Source organism: Salmo salar, chromosome ssa01 (assembly GCF_905237065.1).
Source record: "Salmo salar chromosome ssa01, Ssal_v3.1, whole genome shotgun sequence".
NCBI classification, from domain to species: Eukaryota; Metazoa; Chordata; class Actinopteri; order Salmoniformes; family Salmonidae; genus Salmo; species Salmo salar.
Genome location: NC_059442.1, coordinates 47,528,708 through 47,554,885, shown reverse-complemented (window position 1 = coordinate 47,554,885; position 26,178 = coordinate 47,528,708). Strand labels below are relative to the sequence as shown.

Genomic DNA, 26,178 nt, shown 5'->3' with positions numbered 1-26,178 from the left:
GAATGAAAGAAATTCCACAAATGAACTTTTAACAAGGCAAACCTGTTAATTGAAATGCATTCCAGGTGACTACCTCATGAAGGTGGTTAAGAGAATGCTAAGAGTGGGTAAAGCTGTCAAGGCATAGGGTGGCTACTGTGAAGAATCTCAACTATAACATATATTGTTTCTGCTCTTGCTCTATCAACTGCCATTTGAAAGTATATTTAAAAATTATATCTGGGTTGTTTAACACTAAAGCATTTTGCAATGTTAAATGAAAATGTGTCCAGGTAGTCCCTCCCCAGTTTCAGGCAGTTTTCTTGCCTAATGTAGTCCCGTGTAGCTCAGTTGGTAGAGCATGGTGTTTGCAACGCCAGGGTTGTGGGTTCGATTCCCACGGGGGACCAGTACGGAGAAAAAATGTATGAAATGTATGCATTCACTACTTTAAGTCGCTCTGGATAAGAGCGTCTGCTAAATGACTCAAATGTAAATGTAATGAACATGGCAGTGTTGTTGCATTAGAGCAGGGTTTCCCAAACTCGGTCCTGGGGCTCCTTCTGGGTGCACGTTTTGGTTTTTGCCCTAGCACTACACACATTATACAAATATTCAACTTATCAAGCTTTGATTATTTGAATCAGCTGTGCAATGCTAGAGGAAAAACCAAAACCTTCAGGGACCGAGTTTGGGAAACCCTGCGTTGGAGTGATCTGAGAAACTCTGCTTTGGATTCATTCAGACTCAGGTGACCAGCTGGCCGCTGCTGCAGAAGTCCAATGATGTCATCAATGCCAAGTCCCTGTGCCGACTGGCCTGGCAGCCCAAGGCCGCTAAGGTACTAACTCACTTACCTCTACTTTTTAGGTTATAGACAGTTAAAAAGAAAAATGCTATTTCAACCTCTTTGCAATAAGGAATTGAGACCCAAAGCTCAAGAGAAGTTTCAAGTGTGTATCACCAAGGATACAGTCAGCTGAGTGCATACATTTAGAAAGTTCACAACACATTTTATACTCTTCCCTTGTAGGCGTCACCTCCCCAGCTATACATTTTATGACCCCAATGAGTTTCCCTCCTTTCCCATGTGCAATCTCCATGGTCCTCTTGTTTAGCTAGATGTCAGAATCACACCCCGACCATCCTTGGCCTGACCCTTCTCTCTGATCCTAGGCAATTTCCTCTTATCTGATTACGTCAACCTTTCTAAATGAGCATACACACAGTTTCAAGTGCATCTGCGCTCTCTGTTCAGTGCGCTCTCTGCTTAGCAGCGGTCTCTGCTCAGTTTGGCAGATGCGTGAGGATGAGATGCCCGTGTGCTGATCTTTTTTCTGCAGTTTACTTGAAGATCACTCCGCGACGCACATGATGCAGCGCTGTCGTTCAAGCCACTGACTTTTTATTCCCACTTGCCATCACTCACCGCTGTCATGAAATGGACTCATGCTAGCCACAAGTTCTGACTGAGCTCAATTGTCATGAAACGCGCATACAGCGATAAGTTTCTCTTTCATACAAACTTAGAACGAGGTGTGCCCACAATGTATTTTGTGCGGGGAAGTGCTTTGTAATGAGTCTCTCATAACGAACAAATTAATAAGTAATCAATAAAACGACAAACATCCACAGCATGATGGTAAACCCAGGGAGTTCTTTCAAAACAGGGCAGAATGCTTCAGGAAACAGTGCTCCGACAGTGGAAAAGTCAGCTAGCAAGGAATTGTCATTTTATAACGGATGATGATAACCATCTTTAAGGCAGTACTAAGTAACTGTCATTATAGTAGATGTGAGTTTCTCTTTCAAACAATCCTCTGGCCTTGTACACAGGTAATAGCTAACATTCACTAAGCAAGCTATCTACTGATAGTGCAACCCTAGTAACAGTACAGATGCAGATGAAAAATGATCAGGCCTACTGTACATTTTACTGTAGAAATTATTGTTGAAAACTAGTCTAGGTTGGAGCTGTTGCTGTTTTAAAATACAATAATAATTGTAATTCTTAACTGGAATAAACTGATTGAAGCAAGATGCTTTTTGAGGCGAACACACTCACACAGTTCTGGGTTGTTCATCTACAGCAGGAAGTGGTCTCCTGCCTGACTGAGAAAGCAGTAGATGTTCTGGTCCAGTTTGGCACCACATACCTATGTGAGTCAGGGCTCTCAACTCTGGCGTACTTAAAAAAACAAACTGTTTCTGTACAAGGCTGAGCATGACCTCAGTGTTGCACAGTCAAAAACAGAGCCCAGAATTGACATGCTCTCATTAGGACTGTGTGTGCGTTTTCTGGTCTACATCTGTGTGATGTGATCAATCACTTTATTCCAGTTCAGAATAAAAAAAGATGTATTGTATTTTAACAGCAACAGTTCCAACCTAGACTTTCTTCCAACAATAATTTCTACAGTAAGATGTACAGTAGGCCTGATCATTTTTCATCTGTACTGTTACTTAGGGTTGCACTATCAAAAAGCCTGTGTATGTGTTCTGTTATTCATCTGTGTGACGTGATCAATCAGTTTATTCCTGTTCAGAATGTAAATTATTTATTGTATTGAAACAGCAACTGTTCCAACCTAGACAGATATGACCGAGTGTTTTTAACGGGGGAAAATAAACATTTATATGGATATTTAATTTCATTGATATTTGTTTTTGTCTATACTGATATTTATGTATAGTTGCATATTTTCCTAAGCTTGGGAAAACACAGAATTTCTAATTTGGGTCCCAGGCTGAAAAAGTTTAAGAACCCCTGCTTTAAGGTGACCTATAGTTTTCACCTGTTCAGTACCTCTTTCATGTATTCACTACCTCTTCTATGCACCATTATTATTTACTCAGGTTAGTCTCATGGAGAGAGGATCCTGATCCACTTAGTGACACTTAACCCATTAAGTCAGAGCACCCAGTGGTTTCCATTGTGTGTGTGTGTGTGTGTGTGTGTGTGTGTGTGTGTGTGTGTGTGTGTGTGTGTGTGTGTGTGTGTGTGTGTGTCTAGCTCCTGGCCGTTCCCGTGGAGACAACGGTGCAGCTGTACCAGAGAGACTCCTGGGCCCACGTGAGCACACTCTCCGATGACCTTGGCACACAGGTGAGGTCAATGGGTAAAGTGGACACCTGGGGGGCATGTTCAGTAAGGTTACAAAAGGGTTTGAAACGGAAAACAAAATGAAGTGTTCTTCATGGACGGCCTACTCTGTTTCACAATGTTTTCTCCTCTACCTATTAAACACCACCATGCACGGCTCCACGGTAAGCCTGGGCGACATGGGCAAAAAATCATATCCTGATTTGTATTTATAGGCGATTCACAATATATCTAGATTTTGAAAACATATTTTTTTCTCTAAGCTTTGTTGTACAATTTTAAAGGTCAAATAAACTTCATTTCAAATGGACAGCAATAATCTAATGAATTCAGGGCTTGTGAAATTATATGCTTTTTTGCAATCTGTCGATGAGTACGGTTACATGCACACAATGCGGTTATTGTGGATAGAATAGATTAATATATTAGTTTGATCAAAACGTTTACATGCTTTGTAAGAACAACTATTTCCCCTATATTCCTAATTACATGGACACATCTGAAATCATGCTACCTGATGGCACTCTGATAAATGCAGAAAATCACCAATCAAAATAAATGTTCTACCGTGTTATTTTTGGGAAGCATATTTGAGTTTGGTCATATAAAGTTGATGTAAAACTTACTTTCTAGACTCATGCATTCAGTTGTTCCTAACTCACTTCACTCGGGCTATAGAGGGAGTTTCGCACGGCTGGTGCTAGCACATTTGGTCTGCACATACACAGCTGGAGTGACGATTTGGGTGTTTACATGTGCTACTAATTTGAAAGATTACTCAGAAAACCAGGTGTTTTAATCGGTGTGTGCTTGATTTGAAAAAACCTGACCCAACTATTCTCCTGCTGCTGGCTTTTGCAGATTCTGCCACTACTCTCCTGAAGTTGCCGGTAATAGGCTACACGAGGAGTCGGCAACCTTTCTCATGTGGAATGCCAATTTATCTTACCATTTCTACGTACCAATCTGCATGCCAGTTATGGTTTTCATATGCAAATGTTAGTGAAACAGTTTCATGTCTTCATGTCTCAAAATCATTATCATGTGGTTAATCAAAATTCTATCCAAATCTAAATGAAAATTATAAAGCCTAAAAAGGAACTTCTATTGCCATTGCCAACTATGTAAAAATAGCCTACATAAAGCCAACAAATAAAAACATTGCAGCATGCAGGTAGAAAACATATTGATACAAATAAATATACTATAAATCACATTGGCTACACATGGCCTGTCTGCAACGAACTTGAAACATTGTATAAACAATTTAACTTAGGTCTGGCCCAAAGGTTGTGCTAGCCAACTTCCAACATTGTATAAAATATTCTAGGCTCTCAGTTTCCTGAGCCAGTGAGCTCGGGACAGACACAGCTGTAGGCTATTTGCGCAAGGGATGAGAAGCAGTGGTTATCTTGGGCACGAGCTCACCGGAGCTGAGTTCCGGCACCTCAAATGTTCTGCTGCTTGAGCTCCTGTTCTTCTTATAGAATATTAGCTAACAAGTATTGTGGAGCTCCTGGACCTAAATATAAACAGTAGCAGCACCCAAAATGAGTACCGGAGCCTATTTCAGTCCAAGTCAAGCACTGATAAGAAGTAATCAGGTAGGCCTATTTCATGATGTTTCAATTGGATCAGAGCATGACATCTTTCCATTTCACGCAGACTGGTTATCGAAAGGGAGAGAGCTGGAAAGATTGAAAACATATTTTTTTCTCTAAGCTTTGTTGTACAATTTTAAAGGTCAAATAAACTTCATTTCAAATGGACAGCAATAATCTAATGAATTCAGGGCTTGTGAAATGATATGCTTTTTTGCAATCTGTCGATGAGTACGGTTGCTCATCGACAGATTGGGTCCTGAGGAAGTATTGTAATTCTCAAGGGATGTAAAAACAGACTTTGTTTTCTTTCTGTTTGAGGGGAAGAAAACATTACTTTGAGAAGCTCCACAGGTCATTAACCTTTCTGGCGCAGGCGTTCCGCTAGCGACCCACCTTGACAACATCCGGTGAAATTGCAGAACGCCAAATTCAAAATACAGAAATAGTCATAATGAACATTCATAAAAATACAAGTGTTAAACATCGGCTTAAAGATTATCTTCTTGTGAATCTAGCCTCTTCGTCAGATTTCAAAAAGGCTTTACGGCGAAAGCATGCCATGTGATTATCTGAGGGCAGCACCCCGCTTACAAAAGCATTAAAAATAATTCCAACCAAGTAGAGGAGTCACGAAAGTCAGAAATGGCGATAAAATTAATCACTTACCTTTGAAGATCTTCATCTGGCTGCAGTCACAAGAGTCCCAGCTACACAATAAATGTTTGTTTTGTACAATAAAGTCCCTCTTTATATCCCAAAAACTCCGTTTTGTTGGCGTGTTTTGTTCAGTAATCCACTGGCTCAAAGGCGGTCAAAACATGCAGACGAATACATCCTAATAGTACCGACAAAGTTCGTCGAAACATGTCAAACAATGTTTATAATTAATCCTCAGGTTGTCAATTGTCTAAATAATCGATAATATTTCAACCGGACAATAGCGTATTCAATAGAAAGGAAAAACAACGAAGGGCATGCACACGGTCACGCACGCAAACCAGCACTGCATGATTCTACAGTCCACTGACAGAAAGGTCTGATTCTTCTTAATTTTTCAGAAAGCAAGCCTGAAACAATGTCTAAAGACTGTTGACATCTAGTGGAAGCCATAGGAACGGCAATCTGGGTCCTAACACATTACATACTCTATAGGCATTAAATTGAAAATACCCACATCAAAAAAATCCTACTTCCTGGATGGATTTTCCTCAGGTTTTTGCCTGCCATATCAGTTCTGTTATACTCACAGACATTATTTTAACAGTTCTGGAAACTTTAGAGTGTTTTCTATCCAAATCAACCAATTATATGCATATCCTAGCTTCTGGGCCTGAGTAACAGGCAGTTTACTTTGGGCACGGTTCTCATTCAGACGTCGAAATACTGCCCCCAAGCCATAAGAAGTTATGGTGGTGCGTTAAGCCACTCAGAAATACTATCAGATCCCCAAATGGGCACATTTTATATGCCTACATTTGTGCGCAGGCCAGGTAGCCTATAGGCCTACTTCTATGTGTGTCCTTACTCAACGTTGCCAGGAGCGCTCCAAAAAAAGGACAGATGACTAAATTGACAAAACTCGTAAATGGAATGGTTGTGCACTCTGCAAACAATGTGTCCTGTCTGACATTGAGGGGAGACTGGAATAATAATATTGAATGCATTCAAATAAATTACCGTAACAAACAGACTAGAAATTATAGGAATTAATGGTAAATGTATTACTGGTAATGAATGTAATGTAATGGGGAATTGATATACACTAACAATCAAACGCAAACAATTCACGCAATTGTTATGAAACAATGAATGTGCATTCTGGAGAGGGAAGTGCATTGTGCATCTGGACGCTTGGTCAATCCGACGTCTGCGTTGGCCATGCAGTATTTATGGTGATACAGCCTCCGCAGAAGTCAGGGCATTCATACTTATTGCGCTTCACAGAGCAGTGCAGAGCTGTTGTCAAGGAAGAGAGTTTCTGTTTAACAGCATGTAGAACCCCCACCTACATTCAACAAATCATGTCAATACGGAGCTATACAGAGTCTTCTGCATTGTTACAAAATTTGGGAGGCACATGGCGTTGCGGTACGGAGCTCGATTTGGCCTCTACGTGCCTCTGGAGGCTCTGCGATTGCTTCACACCCTCCATATGGAGCCTTGTGGTGGTTAATTTCTGTGTTATCAAATGAGGAGAGACAAACTTATCACACAAGTCAGAGTTATACCTAAACTAAATATTTTAATAATAAGAGCTTTGCAATAGCAATGAGTTTCAACGATTCACCATTTCTAATGATCTGTTGAGAGTGGCAACACAATGGCTACTGAGATCTTTTATAGCAAAGATCCACCCCCTAGTCGACATAACAAACCACAGATATTAGGAACAATTCACAAAGTGAGACTTTATAAATGAGAAAGGAGTATCCCGTAGCCAGATAGCATTCGCTATAAATTATCGCTCAGTTTGGCCCCTAAGACGAGGTTGCTATCTTGTTCCTGTTACTCTTAGCAAAAAAACACCAACTCATCCAATGGCATAAATCAATTGTAAACTCTAGACACTACCACACACATCCCCCAAGGCCAAAGGAGGGAGTGACTGGCACACAGACATTGTGGAAACCAGTAATTGGTTCCCCATTACGTAACAGCCAGTTGAATCCTGTGGCGCGATTTTCAAAACCTTTGAAATGCTATTACTTCAATTTCTCAAACATATGACTATTTTACAGCTATTTAAAGACAAGACTCTCGTTAATCTAACCACACTGTCCGATTTCAAAAAGGCTTTTCAACGAAAGCAAAACATTAGATTATGTCAGCAGAGTACCAAGCCAGAAATAATCAGACACCCATTTTTCAAGCTAGCATATAATGTCACAAAAACCCAGAAGACAGCTAAATGCAGCACTAACCTTTGATCTTCATCAGATGACAACCCTAGGACATTATGTTATACAATACATGCATGTTTTGTTCAATCAAGTTCATATTTATATCAAAAACCAGCTTTTTACATTAGCATGTGACGTTCAGAACTAGCATACCCCCCGCAAACTTCCGGCGAATTCACTAACAATTTACTAAATTACTCACGATAAACGTTCACAAAAAGCATAACAATTATTTTAAGAATTATAGATACAGAACTCCTCTATGCACTCGATATGTCCGATTTTAAAATAGCTTTTTGGTGAAAGCACATTTTGCAATATTCTAAGTACATAGCCCAGCCATCACGGGCTAGCTATTTGGACACCCGGCAAGTTTAGCACTCACCAATATCAGATTTACTATTATAAAAGTTTGATTACCTTTTGTTGTCTTCGTCAGAATGCACTCCCAGGACTGCTACTTCAATAACAAATGTTGGTTTGGTCCAGAATAATCCATCGTTATATCCGAATAGCGGCGTTTTGTTTGTGCGTCCCAGACACTATCCGAAATGGTAAATCAGGGTCGTGCGCATGGCGCAATTCGTGACAAAAAAAAACTAAATATTCCATTACCGTACTTCGAAGCATGTCAACCGCTGTTTAAAATCCATTTTTATGCCATTTTTCTCGTAAAAAAGCAATAATATTCCGACCGGGAATGTCCATTTAGCTAAACAGAGGAAAGAAAACAAAGCTTTCGGTAGACGCGGGCACGAGCCTGAGTCTCACAGTACTGTAACCAGCCACTACCCAAACGCGCTACTTTGTTTCAGCCAGAGCCTGCAAAGCCACGATTCAGCGTTTTGCCGCCTTCTGAGAACCTATGGCAGCCGTAGGAAGTGTCACGGGACAGCTAAGATCCTCACTCTTCAATAAACAGAGACAAGAAGAACGACACCTTGTCAGACAGGCCACTTCCTGCATGAAATCTTCTCAGGTTTTTGCCTGCCATATGAGTTCTGTTATACTCACAGACACCATTCAAACAGTTTTAGAAACTTTAGGGTGTTTTCTATCCAAAGCCAATAATTATATGCATATTCTAGTTACTGGGCAGGAGTAGTAACCAGATTAAATCGGGTACGTTTTTTATCCAGCCGTGTCAATACTGCCCCCTAGCCCTAACAGGTTAATCACACCATCCCATCACATGGTTTAACAGATACATTCACATATGAAGACAATGTTCCCTCCTGTCCTCTTGCCTTTCTGATATTCTGCATAGCACCAGGGACATGTAAAAGACAAGCCTGAACTCTCCCCTTTCTGGGCCTCAGCTGAGGGAAGAAGTGCAACTGCCAACACCAGAGTCCGAAGGGATACATTCTAATAACAAGTATATCACATAAGCATATTATGCAGATAAGACATTATCAGGGCACTTTCCTAATGAAAACCCAATTCTCTCAATTGGAAGCTAAAATTACATTTAATCTCCTAACAAACAATTTCAATATCAAACATTTCAATTGCATAACAATTCCATGTGACTCTGGTAACTAGAGGGTGTATACTTTCCCAGGTACAGTTTATGTCGTCCTGTCATCAGTCATAATGTCTCAGATGACAACCGAACTGACATCCACACTCATCAAGTTCCAAAGCATATCTCCAACTGGTTTTATCACCAAAACATGGTTCCCTTTCCCCATTTGTTTGATGTTCCCAGACTATATTTAACAAAGGCTATTCAACAGTCCTTCAGTAGGGTCAGAAAGAGAGGGGAAGGGAGAAAGGTATTTATGGGGGGTCATAAACCTTACCCACAGGCCAACATCATGACAAGTGTTTTTCATTATTTTTACTATTTTATACATTGTAGAATAATAGTGAAGACATCAAAATGATGAAATAACACATATGAAAACATGCAGTAACCAAAAAAGTGTTAAAATAATTGAATTCTATTTTAATATTTGAGATTCTTCAAAGTAGCCACCCTTTGCCTGGTGGCAGCTTTACACAGTCTTGGCATTCTCTCAACCATTTTCATGAGGTAGTCACTTGGAATGCTTTACCAACAGTCTTGAAGGAGTTCTCACATATGCTGAGCACTTGTTAGCTGCTTTTCCAAACCATCTCAATTGGGTTAAGGTCGGGTGATTGTGGAGGCCAGGTCACCTGATGCAGCACTCATCACTCTCCTTCTTGGTCAAATAGCCCTTACACAGCTTGGAGGTGTGTTTTGCGTCATTGTCCTGTTGAAAACAAATGATTCTCCCACTAAGTGCAAACCAGATGAGATGGCGTATCGCTGTAGAATCACTGACAGTGTCACCAGCAAAGCACCATCACACCTCCATGCTTCACGGTGGGAAACACACATTCGGAGATCATCCGTTCACCTTCTCTGCATCTCACAAAGACATGGCGGTTGGAACCAATAATCTTCAATTTGGATTCATTAGACAAAAAGATCGATTTCCACCGGTCTAATGTCCATTGCTCATGTTTCTTGTCCCAAGCAAGTCTCTTCTTCTTAGAAGAAGTCTCTTCTTCTTTAGTAGTGGTTTCTTTGCAGCAATTGGACCATGAAGGCCTGATTTCACGCAGCCTCCTCTGAACAGTTGATGTTGAGATGTGTCTGTTACTTGAACTGTGAAGCATTTATTTGGGCTGCAATTTCTGAGGCTGGTAACTCTAGTGAACTTATCCTCTGCAGCAGAGGTAACTCTGGGTCTTCCTTTCCTGTGGCAGTCCTCATGTCTTGAAGTAATGATTTACTTTCGTTTCTCTTTGCTTATTTGAGCTGTTCTTGCCATAATATGGACTTGGTCTTTTACCAAATAGGGCTATCTTCTGTATACCATCCCTACCTTGTCACAACATAACTGATTGTCTGAAACCTACGAAGGAGGAAATAAATTACACAAATTAACTTTTAACAAGGCACACCTGCTGGTTAAGAGAATGCCAAGAGTGTGCAAAGCAAAGGGTACTTTAAAGGCTACTTTGAAGAATCTCAAATATAAAATGTATTTTGACTTGTTTATCACTTTTTTTTGGTTACTACATGATTCCAAATGTGTTATTTCAAAGTTTGGATGTCTTCACTATTGTTCAACAATGTAGAAAATAGTAAAAATAAAGAAAAACCCTTGAATGAGTAGGTGCGTCCAAACTTTTGTGTATGTGTCTGTTACTGCTCGACTAAAACAATCTCGGTCGACCAACAGCCTAACGCCCAACAATTGACCAGTCGACTAATTGGGGTTAGCCCTACACTCCACCAACCTACAGGAACACCATAACCTGAACCATTGATTTTTAACTTAATGCAAGTTTGGCATGAAACATATTGTAGGTTTGTTTATCCATAGCACTATTTGAACTGTAACTTTATTTCACAGCAGTTATTGGAAACTGAGGTGTTATTTCATTAGAAAAGCATTGCACGCTCTATAAACCACCTCACCCACACTTCACTTGGTATACATTGGTAACGATATGGAAAATGGTCTGTTGCTCCCATGTAAAAGGGTGGTTTTCCATCTTTAATGAGTCATTTTCTCACCTCCACCTCCTCTCTCCATCTTTCTCCATTCCTTGCTCCTTCCACCAGGCAATAAACGTTGTGGCATGGTCGCCCTGTGGGAAGTTCTTGGCTGCAGGGAGCATTGGGGGTTTGCTGACGGTCTGGGACGTGGAGAGCAAGCTGTGTGTGGAAAGGTATGAGACAGAATCACACTGAAACTCCTAGAAAGCAATATTCGATTCGCTCAATTGATTTAGTTTTATATTTCAACTCGACTGACTGCGTTCTCCTTGCTTTGGTTGAAGCATTTGAGTGGAACTGTGCAGAGCTGGGTTCAATATAAGTTCAATAGTCATTTAAAAAAAAAAAACTTGATTGGGTTTGACTGATCTTGCCTGGCACAATGGAATAGTCCCAATTTAGAAATGCAAATTTGGGTTCATTTTGGTGCCGACTAACCGGTCAACAAACGGTTAACTTTTTCCAAACAGTAATATTACGTGCATGCATGCATACAAGGAAAATACATTTTTTATTAAGAGTTTAAAGTGGAACTGACAGTTACTTATACTGAACAAAAATAGAAACGCAACATGTAACGTGTTGGTCCCATGTCCCTGAAATGTTCCATTTTTGTGTACACATTTGTTTACAGTGCATTCGGAAAGTGTTCAGGCCCCTTGACTTTTTCCACGTTTTGCTACATTACAGCCTTATTCTAAAGTGGATAAAATAGTTTTTCCCCCTCATCAATCTACACACAATACCCCATAATGACAAAGCAAAAACAGGTTTTTAGACATTTTTGCAAATGTATTAAATAAAAAAAACATATCACATTTACATAAGTATTCAGACCCTTTACTCAGTACTTTGTTTAAGCACCTTTGGCAGCAGTTACAGATTCAAGTGTTCTTGGGTATGACGCTGCAAGCTTGGCACACCTGTATTTAGGGAGTTTCTCACATTCTTCTCTGCAGATCCTCTCAAGCTCTGTCAGGTTGGATGGGGAGAATCGCTCCACAGCTATTTTCAAGTCTCTCCAGCGATGTTCGATCGAGTTCAAGTCAGGGCTCGAGCTGGCCCACTCAAGGACATTCAGAGACTTGTCCCGAAGCCACTCCTGTGTTGTCTTGGCTCTGTGCTTAGGGTTGTTGTCCTGTTGGAAAGTGAACCTTTGCCCCAGTCTGAGGTCCTGAGCGCTCTGGAGCAGGTTTTCATCAAGGATCTCTCTGTACTTTGCTCCATTTGTCTTTCCCTCGATCCTGACTAGTCTCCCAGTCCCTGCTGCTGAAAAACATTCCCACAGCATGATGCTGCCACCACCATGCTTCACTGTAGGGATGGTGGCAGGTTTCTTCCAGACGTGATGCTTGGCATTTAGGCCAAATAGTTTCATCTTGGTTTCATCAGACCAGAGAATCCTGTTTCTCGTGGTCTGAGAGTCTTTAGGTGCCTTTTGGCAAATTCCAAGCGGGCTGTTGTGCCTTTTACTGAGGAGTGGCGTCCATCTGGCCACTGTACCATAAATACCTGATTGGTGGAGTGCTGCAGAGATGGTTATCCTTCTGGAAGGTTTTCCCTTCTCCACAGAGGAACTCTGGAGCTCTGTCAGTGTGACCATCAGGTTTTTGGTCACATTCCTGACCAAGGCCCTTAATATCGAGAAGCTGATTAAACAGTGTGATCTTTACACAGGTGCACCTTGTGCTGGGAACAATAAAAGGCCACTCTAATATGTGCAGTTTTGTCACACAACACAATGCCACAGATGTCTCAGGTTTTGAGGGAGCGTGCAATTGACATGCTGACTGCAGGAATGTCCACCAGAGCTGTTGCCAGAGATTTGAATGTTCATTTCTCTACCAACGTCATTTTAGAGAATTTGGCAGTACATCCAACCAACAACCGCAGACCACATGTAATCACGCCAGCCCAAGACCTCCACATCTGGCTTCTTCACCTGCGGGATCATCTGAGACCAGCTACCCAGACAGCTGATGAAACTGAGGAGAATTTCTGTCTGTAATAAAGCTTTTTTGTGTGGAAAAACTCATTCTGATTGGCTGGGCCTGGCTCCCCAGTAGGTGGTATAAATGAGTCAAGAGTTGAGTCATCTACTTTATGAAATTACAGTCTGATGCGCTCCAGTCTTTGAATTCAACTTCAATTGCGCTGCTTTCGTGTGTGCCGTTTACAGCGTGCAGCAGAGGGAAAGTGTACAGACAAATGCCACAGTTTAAGCTATGCTACTAAAATGTTGCTTTGGTTTTTTAAAGTGTGACAATGAACAACCAGAAAACAAAACCTGCAACAAAACACCATGCAAAGAAGAAACATGTAGGCCTATTACAGCAATGTTTGCAGTAGCCTAGGCTGGCTGCTCAACTGCAATACATTTTGAACAGTGGAAGCTGCTCAGGGGAGAATTGCTCATAATAAAGCTGGAATGGAATGGTATCGAAAACATGGTTTTCATGTGTTTGATACCATTCCATAAACTCCATTCCGTCCTTATGAGCCGTTCTCCCCTCAGCAGCCTTCACTGATTTTGAGTGCACCGTACAGCAATGCTGCGTTCAACCGAACCGGTGATCCCTGCAATGCAAAAAAAAATGCAAAATATGTTTAATAAATGTTCCAACAACCTATAGCTACGTTTTTGTTATTTGGAGTTATAAAATTACTTTTTGATTATGGTAGAAGCATATTATACAGATCTGCAAATATTTTCTCCTTTTGTTTTAATATGTTAATTCTATATACAGCATCCTGTGGGCATTATAAAGGGCCATATTTTTTTGTAATTAAACAATGGCCAGTTTGCATGTTTTTTCCTAGGCTATGTCTGGTTCACGAATTCATTGCGCTTTTTCTATATGGCCCTTGCGCTGATTTTGAGTTTGACACACATGGGCTAGCATATCTATTTATGTAGCTATTTATTTAGCAAGCTAAAAAACATGGAAGTCTTGTCATTGGACGAGTGGGTGAGTGACCGACTTTTCCCCCTCATATCGTTTTTCGGTGGCTACAGCTAGAGATGCAGTTGTCATTTCATTTTTTTGCTAGCAAGAAATGTGACTCAATTTGCTAGCTAGCTATGCTGAACTTGAACAACTGTTATCTACAGTTAGCTTATCTCGTAGTTGTCAATGAAATGTATTTGACATCGATCAAATGGGTGGGCCGTCAAGTTCCCATTACAGCTGTCCAAACGGGCAATCTGCAGAAGACGAGCAGGCTACTATTCCCCATCGTTTATCAGTGCAATTTTGACGGCCAACTAGCTGAGAAAGTTTTGAAAGGGTTTATCTAATGTTCCCTCCTGTTCACGGGTCTGCATAGACTCCAGTCCTGGACAAGATGTTTTATTTACTGCAATGTCTATTAATTGTCCAAACGCACGGTCACTTTCCCGATTTTCATATTGCTATAGAATTTTCACAAATGCCTTTACTATATGTTATTCTCAGTCTATGAATTTATGGGAACATGAAAATTACCATATATCTAAGTGCTCACTTGTCAGATAATGTGATTCTTCCAGGGGGTAAGTATGAACATATTTTAATAATATTTCATGTTCCTAAAACTCTGTTCCACTTTTAATAGGCTTGCTATTGTTGCATGTCTCTATTGTCTTACAGTCAAAAGGTTATAGCCAATTATTGAACATTCTCCTGTAATAAAGCAGCTATTGTTGCACAATGGGCAATGACTGGCCTGTTAAAAGCACGTTTCACTCCAGTACCAGCTTTTTGAAGAGGTGCTCTTGTGCTGTCTGACCGGTGATGGGCTATTCCACTCCTCAAACTAGGTTCTCTGTATGCTGTGCGCGTGTGATAAATAAGATACATGACAACTAACAAAAATACACAAGTGCCAATTGAATTATGCAAATTATCTATAGACCGATAAGCGTTATCGGTCAAATGTATTTTCCTATTTTAAAGGTTTACTGTTAACATCCCTAGTACCAATCGCGCTCCCCCCCCCACACCACACATCTGACACTCCAGGTAGAACTAAATCCGATGCTCAAGTATTTGAAAGTTGAATCCACTGACATGGATTTTTTTGTCCATTCGGTAGGCAGACGCATGAGAAGGGCTACACTGTGTGTGGACTAGCTTGGCATCCCTCGGGTGGTCAATTAGCCTACACCGACACAGAGGGCTGTCTTGGCGTGCTGGATGGGCTCTCTTCTTCATCCTCTTCTTCCTCCACTGCGGCTGCAAAGAGTACCAAGGTGAGTCTCTGGTCTTACATGGAGGCTTCTCTATCCCACCCAAATGTGCCACTGCTAACTCACTTCTAACCAATATTGGGATCGGTTCACTTTAATACTGTCTGTTTGTTTGCAGAATTGACCCCAAACATGGTCTTCTTGGACCAGTTCATGTTGTGCTCGATCTGCTTAGTCTACAGAGCTAGGGTCAACGTTGATGCTATTAGTATTTGCCATGTTTCTTTGCTTCGTTCAGCTCTATTTTAATAGAGATCTTGAGGTCCATTCCACAGTTCTATGTTATTTTTAAACTGTGATTGAACCAGGTTAGTAAGTCATGAGAACAAGTAGTCTTTCCCAATAACATGCTGACTTTGGGAATGAGCTTTATTCTACTCTAGCAGGCTCCAGCCAGCTACGACGACCTTTTCGACGACGATGACGACGACAGACCCATGGACGAGGGTATCGGCGAGGGCACCCGTTCACCTGCCAAGAACCCCGGGGACGAGGACGATGACGACGACCTCATGCCTGCGACAGGGCGAGCACGGAACAGGAGTGCCTTCCTCGACGACGAGAACTCACTAGGTGAGAAAGCGATGTGCATCGTACATAGCTGATCAAAGTATCATAGCTGGCTCGTCTTCTATAACAGCAATTATTTGAGCTGATAAATACACTTCTGGGTTTCATTTAGATAAAACCAAACACTGCAGTAAACCGTGCATGGCTACAGTATTTCATTCATTAAATAGACAGCCAATTCTCTTCAGATATGTGGCTCTTTCCTTAGACTTTCTAACTCTGTCTTGCAAGGGGTTTGCCTCTTCATGAACTCCCAACTGGTGTGCTAATTCCAGTGCGGTGGAAGTGTCGACCCACTCTTCGCCTGTCTTGGAATACCTGATTGTCAAATGCCGACCCTTCTACTTCCCAAGGGAGTTTTCAGCTGTTATTGTGACTGCTGTATACATTCCACCTCAGGACAATAAAAATAACAAGCTGGCGCATAACAAACTGTACAAGGCTATAAACAAGCAGCAAACCCTACACCCGGAGGCTACATTTCTGGTTGCCGGCGATTTTAATTTGATGCCCAACTTCCATCAACACATCTCCAATGCCGCTAGGGGTGATAGTCCTAGACCACTGCTAGTCTACCCACAAGCAAGCATACAAGGCCCTCCCTCGTTTGCCATTTGGCAAATCGGATCATGACTCCGTACTCTTGCTTCCTGTTTACAAGCAGAAGCTGAAACAGAAAGTACCCGCGATTCCCTCTGTTGAGAAATGGTCACCAGAATCAGAGGTTATGCTACAGGACTGCTTTGCTATGTTTCACCTCCATCACCGGCTTCATTCGAAAAAATGCATCGGCAAAGTTTTACCCACGGTGAGGGTTCCCGCCTTTCCCATTCAAAAGCCCTAGATTAACACTGAGGTTGGCGCTAAACTAAAGGGCAGGGCTACCGCACACAGAGCACCCTGATGCTACGATCGTAGACAGGAATAAGTACAAGAAGGCCTGCTATGACCTCCACAGAGTCATCAAATGAGCAAAAGGAACAAAAGGACAATTATAGGAATAAGGTGGAATCATATTACACAGGCTCCGACACCCACCGCATGTGGCAGGGGCTACAGTCCATTACAGATTACAAAGGATTATTTATTAATTTAACCTTTTCTTTAACCCGGAAGGGCTCATTGAGCGTCCAGGCCAAGATAGGCAGCACCAAGTCATTACACAATTAGACAGACATGGAAAAACTACAAGTAATCTAGTTAAAAACATAGAAATCGCAGAAGTGTAACAGCAACATAAAACAGCAAATTAAAACATTGACAGGTCAAGGAATCAGCCTCAAAATCCTTTGTCAATGATTTTAGTTCTTCAAGTTTAAAACTATTTTGTAAGACGTTTCAAGCCGATTGTGCAGAGTACATAAAAACCCTTTTACCAAATTAATTTAGGACATTTGGAACAGTAAGCAGGATAAGGTCCTGCAAACAGAGTACCCACCACATTTCTGAAAAATAAAAATACCCAAATTAAAATGGTAGTAAACACAAAATGGCTTTGTAAATAAATGTATACCAGTGACTAGAGAACGCCAGCCAACAAGGATCCATTTTCAGTTTGAATTATATCTTAGCCCAAACAATTCAACAAGGCTGACCTGACTCCGTTCCAGTGGTATATAAAGTGCAGTAGAGCGTAAGGGTTTTACAGTTTAAAATAAATCTCAATGCGCCATGGTAAAGGGTGTCAATTGATCTCAAACACTGAGCAACAAAATATCACCATAGTCTAGTATAGGCATAAATGTAGCTGATACTAGCCTCCTGGCTTCAAAAGGAAAAACAGGCCTTATTCCTAAAATAAAATCCCTACTATAGCTTAAATTTGTTTGTAATTTGTTGAATATGCAATTTAAAAGAGGCCGTCATCAATTAAAATTCAAAGATATTTATGAGGTTACAGCCTCAGTCTCATTGCCCTGACAGGTAGTAATAGGTGAAAGGTCTTTTTCTTGCTTTAGAAAACACCATTTAGTTTTTTGATGATAAGCTTCAATTGACACAAGGTATGTTGAACAGTACAAAAAGCAGTTTGCAAGTTCTGATAAGCTTTTGTGAGAGACGAGGCACAACAATAAATAACAGTATCATCAGCATAAAAGTAAGCTTGCGCATTTTGTCAATTTGCCAAAATTATTTATATAAATAGTGAATAAGAGGGGACCAATCAAATTAAGCCCATCAAATTGAGTGCACTATCAGATAGTTAGCAAACCATGCAACTGCATGCTTAGAAAGACCTACACTCGACAATCTCTGCCTCAGTATAGCATGATCAACTGTATCAAAAGCCTTAGAGATCAATAAAAAGTGAGACACAGTGCCTCTCTGTGGTGGTTAATTTCTTTACTATCAAATGAGGAAAGACAAACATATCACACAAGTCAGAGTCATATTTCAACTCAGTCTTTATTCACTTATTAATAAGGGAGCAGGTCAATACAACACACACAAAATTAATCGATTGAGTGATGGCAGGTTGACGAGTCACCCTCAGGTGATTCGTTAAGAGCCCAGAGACAAAGGTACAAATGTATTTTATAGCAAAGATACACCCCCTTCAGTCTACATGATGAACAACAGATGTATGGAATGAGTCACAAGGTTAAGATTTGTTCTCATTGTGTAGAAACCAGAGTCTGGCCCTGGGGTCATCTCTCCCTGGTACCATATAGAACAGAAACATTAACTCATGCTCTGGAATGTGGTATCACCCAAAGACATCGTAAATCTGTCAGTGTTAAATCTGAGGCCCACTTTCAGTTCACACAGACACAATAGAGTTACAAGAACCCTCTATTGAAGCTGTTGAACAGCTTCTATCCCCAAGTAACCCGACTGAAAAATAGTTAACAAAATAGCTACACGTACAGAGTTTACTTCGTATCTTCATTGACCTTTTATTTCAATATTTGCACTCTATTTTCTTGTCTCTATTCACACTCACAAGTCCCTACACACTCACACACACTGTCAATCCAGCACACACACAAACACTCACTCCATCATTTGCTCACTCACACATAATATGCACATTTATACTGACTACACTTTTGCACACCCGCTCACATGCAAGCTGCTGCTACTCTGTTTATCTTATATCCTGTTTCCTAGTCCCCTTAACCCTATACATATCTACCTCATCATTAAATAAAGGTGAAATAAAATAAAATAAAAATCACTCCAGTATCACCGCACATGTAAATATGGTATTGGAACCTAATTTAAGTATTTCCTGTATATAGTGCGCTTACTTTATGTATTTCATATTTCTTATGTTTTTTTTCTAGTAATGCATTGTTGGGTTTTGAGTTGGCAAGAAAGGCATATTCACTGTACTTGTGCATGTGACATTGAAACTATCCCATGAGGGCTTTGCCATAGAATTTAAAGATGGAATCCGCATTAGTGGAAATGGTACCACTGTTCGCCCCCAGCACTTTTGTTATTGTTTTGTTGACGAAACTGAGTTGAGCAGCAGGGTAAAAATATTGCAGTACATATTCTGTTGTTCTAATGCAGTGCAATGATGTCTTAGGGGGAAGGAAAATTTGTTTGTTGTTTGCATTAACTTATTTTTGTTGTTGTAATATCCCAAACGGACGTGGCAGTTTCACCATTAAGGATTCCAGCTTTAATTGTGGGAAAGTCACTGAGAAACGATACATCACATCAATTTTACCAAAGTAGTCTTGAATCTTATTAACAAGTACATACATTTCTCTTTCCTTGTCATCCTAATTCAAGACTGGGATCCCTTAAACATTTGAGCATCACTGAGCTGTATTGCATGTGATCCCATTTACCACAGACACAGGCTCGCTCAAACATGGGCTGGATAAGTTTGTTGATGATGATGATGATGATGCGGGCAGCGCCATAGTGCCCCCCGCTGCCGTGGCTGCTCCCCTCCGGCCCGTCTATGACGGGCCAATGCCCACCCCACCACAGAAGGCCTTCCAGCCAGGCTCCACCCCGGCACACCTCATGCACCGCTTCATGGTGAGAGCCAGCCCACACAACTCAGGCTTTACTCTTGCCTGAAAAGTTTATATTAATGATGTTCCAGGTTGTATTATTTTAAAAGTTGATGGTTTTGTATAAATATAGGAAATAATACGTTTCATGAATTGTCTAGAGATGTACTTACATGCCCTATTAAAGGGACATTGCAATCCAAAGATCAACTTGTTTGTCGGATGGTTTCAGTCCTCAATAGTAGTCGAAGTAAGTTATCCACAAAGCCGTCTAACCCAGAGATAATTTTTCTGTACTCCTTCTGTCAGATGTGGAACTCGGTGGGAATCGTGCGCGGCTACAATGACGACCAGGACAACGCCATTGATGTGGAGTTCCACGACACAGCCGTGCACCATGCCATGCATCTCACCAACTCCCTGGGCCACACCGTGGCAGACCTCTCCCAGGAGGCTGTGCTGCTTGCCTGCCCCGGCACCGACGAGCTCGCCAGGTAGACCACATATCTAAAGGCCGCTACACACTTCAAACAGACAGAGCATCTTTTTCACATGTATTTCCACGTACTTTTGTGTGGCTCACATTTTAGAACGGACTGTATACGACGTTCTGTTTGCGTGAAGTTTTTAATGGCCTTAACTGGGACATTTAGATATTAGCTATTCATGTTTCTGGGGATATTTTCCCACATGAGCCTTGCCTGAGTTTTATTAGCCAAACTGGTTCTCGACCAACTTTGCATCTTGAAGGATTAAAAAGGGAAATCAATTTTGATGTTCCCAAGTCTCTCGTGAAAGATCCCTTCCTATTGGCACCACAATCTAGCGAAGACACTGAAATTGATTACCTGTTTTTTTTCAAACGGAACCTGTATCTCTCTCTCCCCTCCCTTCTTCCCCTCCACAGTAAGCTCCAGTGCCTTCACTTCTCATCGTGGGACACCAACAAGGAGTGGATGGTGGATCTGCCCAAGGGGGAGGACGTGCGAGCCCTATGCCTGGGCCAGGGCTGGGCGGCGGCTGCCACCAGTGCCCTCATGCTGCGGCTCTTCTCCATCGGAGGGGTGCAGAGGGAGCTGTTCAGCCTGCCCGGACCCGTGGTCTGCATGGCTGGGCACGGTGAGCAACTGCTCATCGTCTACCACCGAGGTAGGACACGTGTGCATGTGTGCTGTCACACACAGACGGACCTACACACAAACTAATGCACAGAGAAAACAAGCATCAGATGCTAAACAGAGTCCCACTCCTCTTAGAAGCATAATGACGGGTAATGATGTTCAATGTAGCTCTACTTCTGAGAAGGCGTATCTAACCGCTATTGTGTTTGTCTGTCCTCAGGCACAGGGTTTGATGGAGAACAGGCCCTAGGGGTCCAGCTGCTGCAGTTTGGACACAAGAGACGGCAGGTCATCCACGGGGAGCCCCTCCCCCTCTCCCGCAAATCTCACCTATCATGGTTAGGCTTCACAGCCGAGGGTGAGTCAGGCCATGCCTCCTCTCAAATGCTGGCTGCTGTTGGGGCGTGTTCAGTAGACACCAAACGGGAGACTCTTTGAAAAGTGATGTGCAAAAGATTGTAGAATGAAGTTGACTCTGTACATTGACCTAAGATCAGTTTGGCATTTTCCACACTGATGGTTAAGGTAAGGATTAGGGCTTCATATTTTCCCAGAAGTCTACACATTTTCCTTCCTGAGAAAATTGCAACAATTGGGGTAATATCCCAGTATTCCTGTTCAAACCAGAAATGCTTTTAAAAGCAAATAATACCAGCAAAGAAAATCGGACATAATTATACCACTGTAAATGGAGAAATATGGACAGGAATCTGGTTTATGGTTTCTTGTTGTATTTGTCACAATTTAATCAACTCAAAGTTCTGTCAAAGTCAACACACAATTTGTTGATGTAGCCTAGTTTAAATGTAGACCTAAAATATTATGAGGTTATTAGCCTACAGCCTAGTGAAAATTACATTTGTTTTAGCTTACCTTTGGCTGAAAGAAGTCAGCCAGCTTGTTGGCCCTTTTCTCTCCCCTTGCACCTGGCTATCAGGGGGATTTCGGAAGGTTGTGGCTGTTTTTACTTTACCGCTTATTGTGATGACTTTGTCACGGGGAACATCCGATTCTCCGCTAAACAAACCGACAAGCAAATAGGCCTAGTAGCGGAGATATAGCACCATGGATAGCACCGCGGTTGATCAAGTCCCCGGGAATCTGGTGAGTCAAGCCTGTGCCCTACTTTTAATTATTGTCCCATGATGTTTCAAATGTCTATTTCCTCAAGCGTGTCTTTGGACACAATGTACCAGCCATTTTGTTAACAGCGAGTAGCTGCAGTTTACATTTTGATCCTCTGCCAGTTCCACAAAGATAGTTTGGAGATTTGTGAATGTGACATGGAGGTTGCCTACAGTAACTGCGTTGAGAGGTCGCGTGTAGCCTATATGATGGTCAGCAATGCAGTTTATAGAAGTCATGCAAGTAAGTTTTCTATTAGGGACTTTACGTTGAGTAGGCAAAATATGGTAGGTGGCTGACGTTGTGATGACTGGTCTAATGTAGGCTATGAATGAAGCCAGAATTGATATGTCTGGTTCATGCATGCAGCTATTCACACATGCATATTTTGTATTTTTGCGTCCGTTTTTCAATGATGGGTAGGCTACTTCGTTTTATAGAGGATCATCAAATTAATATGAGCAGCTAAGAAATATAAGAACACTTATTTCACTCCACTCATCAACCACTTTTTGAGGAGCATGCTCTCGTTGTGCGACAGGTGACGTTTTGCCCAAACTCTCTATGCCACGGGTTCTCCAACCCTGAACCAATAGCATGGCCTAGGACTAAACGTTCTCTCCCAGACTCATGGATAGACATTTTGGAACGTAGCATAAGGCAACCAGTCCATCCAGTATGCATAATAATACAGTCAACAATCAAAGGCTAGGCCAATTATTTATCGAAGACATCATTAATCTGTATTGTTTTTCTACCATGCATAATATGCGGTAGTCTATGTACTGTATAACAGCTCAATCATCATTTTAATTCAGATAATTGTTTCGGCCTTGGGCTCATAAGATATCATCCTAACCAACTTGCCCTCTAAATACACCTCTGCTGTTTTCAACCAAGATCTCAGCGATCACTGCCTCATTGCCTGCCTCCGTAATGGGTCAACGGTCAAACGACCTCTACTCATCACTGTCAAACGCTCCCTGAAACACTTCAGCGAGCAGGCCTTTCTAATCGACCTGGCCCGGGTATCCTGGAAGGATATTGACCTCATCCCTTCAGTAGAGGATGCCTGGTTATTTTTTTTAAATGCCTTCCTCACCATCTTAAATAAGCATGCCCCATTCAAGAAATGTAGAACCAGGAACAGATATAGCCCTTGGTTCTCTCCAGACCTGACTGCCCTTAACCAACACAAAAACATCCTGTGGCGTTCTGCATTAGCATCGAACAGCCCCCGTGATATGCAACTTTTCAGGGAAGATGGAAACCAATAAACACAGGCAATTAGAAAAGCCAAGGCTAGCTTTTTCAAGCCGAAATGTACTTCCTGCAACACAAACTCAAAAAAGTTCTGGGACACTGTAAAGTCCTTGGAGAATACGAGCACCTCCTCCCAGCTGCCCACTGCACTGAGGATAGGAAACTCTTTCACCACCGATAAATCCACTATAATTGAGAATTTTAATAAGCATTTTTCTTCGGCTGGCCATGCTTTCCACCTGGTTACCCCTACCCCGGTCAACAGCACTGCACCCCCCACAGCAACTCGCCCAAACCTTTCCCATTTCTCCTTCTCCCAAATCCAGTCAGCTGATGTTCTGAAAGAGCTGCAAAATCTGGACCCCTACAAATCAGCCGGGCTAGACAATCTGGACCCTTTCTTTCTAAAATGATCTGCTGAAATTGTTGCAACCCCTATTACTAGCCTGTTCAACCTCTCTTTCGTGTCGTCTGAGATTCCCAAAGATTGGAAAGCAGCTGCGGTCATCCCCCTCTTCAAAGGGGGGGGACACTCTTGACCCAAACTGCTACAGACCTATATCTATCCTACCCTGCCTTTCTAAGGTCTTCGAAAGCCAAGTCAACAAACAGATTACCGACCATTTCGAATCCCACCGCACCTTCTCCGCTATGCAATCTGGGTTCAGAGCTGGTCATGGGTGCACCTCAGCCACACTCAAGGTCCTAAACGATATCTTAACCGCCATCGATGATAAACAATACTGTGCAGCCGTATTCATTGACCTGGCCAAGGCTTTCGACTCTGTCAATCACCACATCCTCATCGGCAGACTCAATAGCCTTAGTTTCTCAAATGATTGCCTCGCCTGGTTTACCAACTACTTCTCTGATAGAGTTCAGTGTGTCAAATCGGAGGGCCTGTTGTCTGGGCCTCTGGCAGTCTCTATGGGGTGCCACAGGGTTCAATTTTTGGGCCGACTCTTTTCTCTGTATACATTAATGATGTCGCTCTTGCTGCTGGTGAGTCTCTGATCCACCTCTACGCAGACGACGCCATTCTGTATACTTCTGGCCCTTTGGACACTGTGTTAACTACCCTCCAGACGAGCTTCAATGCCATACAACTCTCCTTCCGTGGCCTCCAACTGCTCTTAAATACAAGTAAAACTAAATGCATGCTCTTCAACCGATCGCTGCCTGCACCTGCCCGCCCGTCCAGCATCACTACTCTGGACGGTTCTGACTTAGAATATGTGGACAACTACAAATACCTAGATGTCTGGTTAGACTGTAAACTCTCCTTCCAGACTCACATCAAACATCTCCAATCCAAAGTTAAATCTAGAATTGGCTTCCTATTTCGCAACAAAGCATCCTTCACTCATGCTGCCAAACATACCCTCGTAAAACTGACCATCCTACCGATCCTCGACTTCTGCGATGTTATTTACAAAATAGCCTCCAATACCCTACTCAATAAACTGGATGCAGTCTATCACAGTGCCATCTGTTTTGTCACCAAAGCCCCATACACTACCCACCACTGCGACCTGTACGCTCTCGTTGGCTGGCCCTCGCTTCATACTTGTCGCCAAACCCAGTGGCTCCAGGTCATCTACAAGACCCTGCTAGGTAAAGTTCCCCCTTATCACCAGCTCGCTGGTCACCATAGCAGCACCCACCTGTAGCACGCGCTCCAGCAGGTATAACTCTCTGGTCACCCCCAAAGCCAATTCCTCCTTTGGCCGCCTCTGCTGCCAATGACTGGAACGAACTACAGAAATCTCTGAAACTGGAAACACTTATCTCCCTCACTAGCTTTAAGCACCAGCTGTCAGAGCAGCTCACAGATTACTGCACCTGTACATAGCCCATCTATAATTTAGCCCAAACAACTACCGTAATTTCCGGACTATTAAGCGCACCTGAATATAAGCTGCACCCACTGAATTTAAAAAATATATATTATTTTGAACATAAATTAGCCGCACATGTCTATAAGCCGCAGGTGCCTACCGGTACATTGAAACAAATGAACTTTACACAGGCTTTAACGAAACACGGCTTGTAACAAAAATAAATAGGCTTTAACAAAACACGGCTTGTAACAAAAATAAATAGGCTTTAACGAAACACTGCTTGTAACAAAAAATAAAAAATTAGCAGTAAGCTTTAGTTGTCTTTTTGCACTGAGTCAATTCCTCACGCTGCCGTTTCCAACATCTTATCATCGACTCATTAAGACCAAGCTCCCGTGCAGCAGCTCTATTTCCTTTTCCAACAGCCAGATCAATCGCCTTCAACTTGAAAGCTGCATCATATGCATTTCTCCGTGTCTTTGCCATGATGAGGGTGACAAAATGACTACCGTAATCAGAATGATGGGAAGTTTGAGAGCGCTCGATTTAATCTAAACAGTAAACAAAAAAGTTGTTTGACCGTAACCCGTTCGGCAATTTCATTGGTCTAATGAAAGCTTCATGCCGCCAAAAAACTGAGTTTGTGTTTTTTTGGAGAAAAAAAAAATTGAAAGAGGGGAAAAATCCATATATTAGCTGCGTCATTGTTTAAGCCGCGAGGTTCAAAGCCTGGGAAAAAAGTTGCAGCTTATAGTCCGGAATTTACGGTACCTCTTCCCCTACTGTATTTATTTATTTATTTATTTATTTATTTTGCTCCTTTGCACCCCATTATTTCTATTTCTACTTTGCACTTTCTTCCACTGCAAATCTACTATTCTAGTGTTTTACTTGCTATATTGTATTTAAAAATCAAATCAAATTTATTTGTT

The 26,178-nt window shown here is 41.9% G+C and overlaps 1 protein-coding gene across 3 annotated transcripts in view; it reads left to right on the top strand.

The window, feature by feature from the left end:
• wdhd1 (WD repeat and HMG-box DNA binding protein 1) overlaps positions 1–26,178 on the top strand; it is a 60,112-nt gene that overhangs the window by 12,611 nt on the left and 21,323 nt on the right. For 2 of the 3 annotated variants that reach the window (XM_014195991.2, XM_014195980.2), the window contains exons 7-15: positions 725–820; positions 2,993–3,085; positions 11,191–11,297; positions 15,199–15,355; positions 15,736–15,925; positions 19,731–19,921; positions 20,206–20,390; positions 20,804–21,045; positions 21,238–21,375. In XM_014195991.2, the coding sequence (XP_014051466.2) occupies positions 725–820; positions 2,993–3,085; positions 11,191–11,297; positions 15,199–15,355; positions 15,736–15,925; positions 19,731–19,921; positions 20,206–20,390; positions 20,804–21,045; positions 21,238–21,375 (1,399 nt within the window). The remainder of the gene's footprint in view (positions 1–724; positions 821–2,992; positions 3,086–11,190; positions 11,298–15,198; positions 15,356–15,735; positions 15,926–19,730; positions 19,922–20,205; positions 20,391–20,803; positions 21,046–21,237; positions 21,376–26,178) is intronic. The other variant, XM_014196001.2, reaches the window with a different exon arrangement.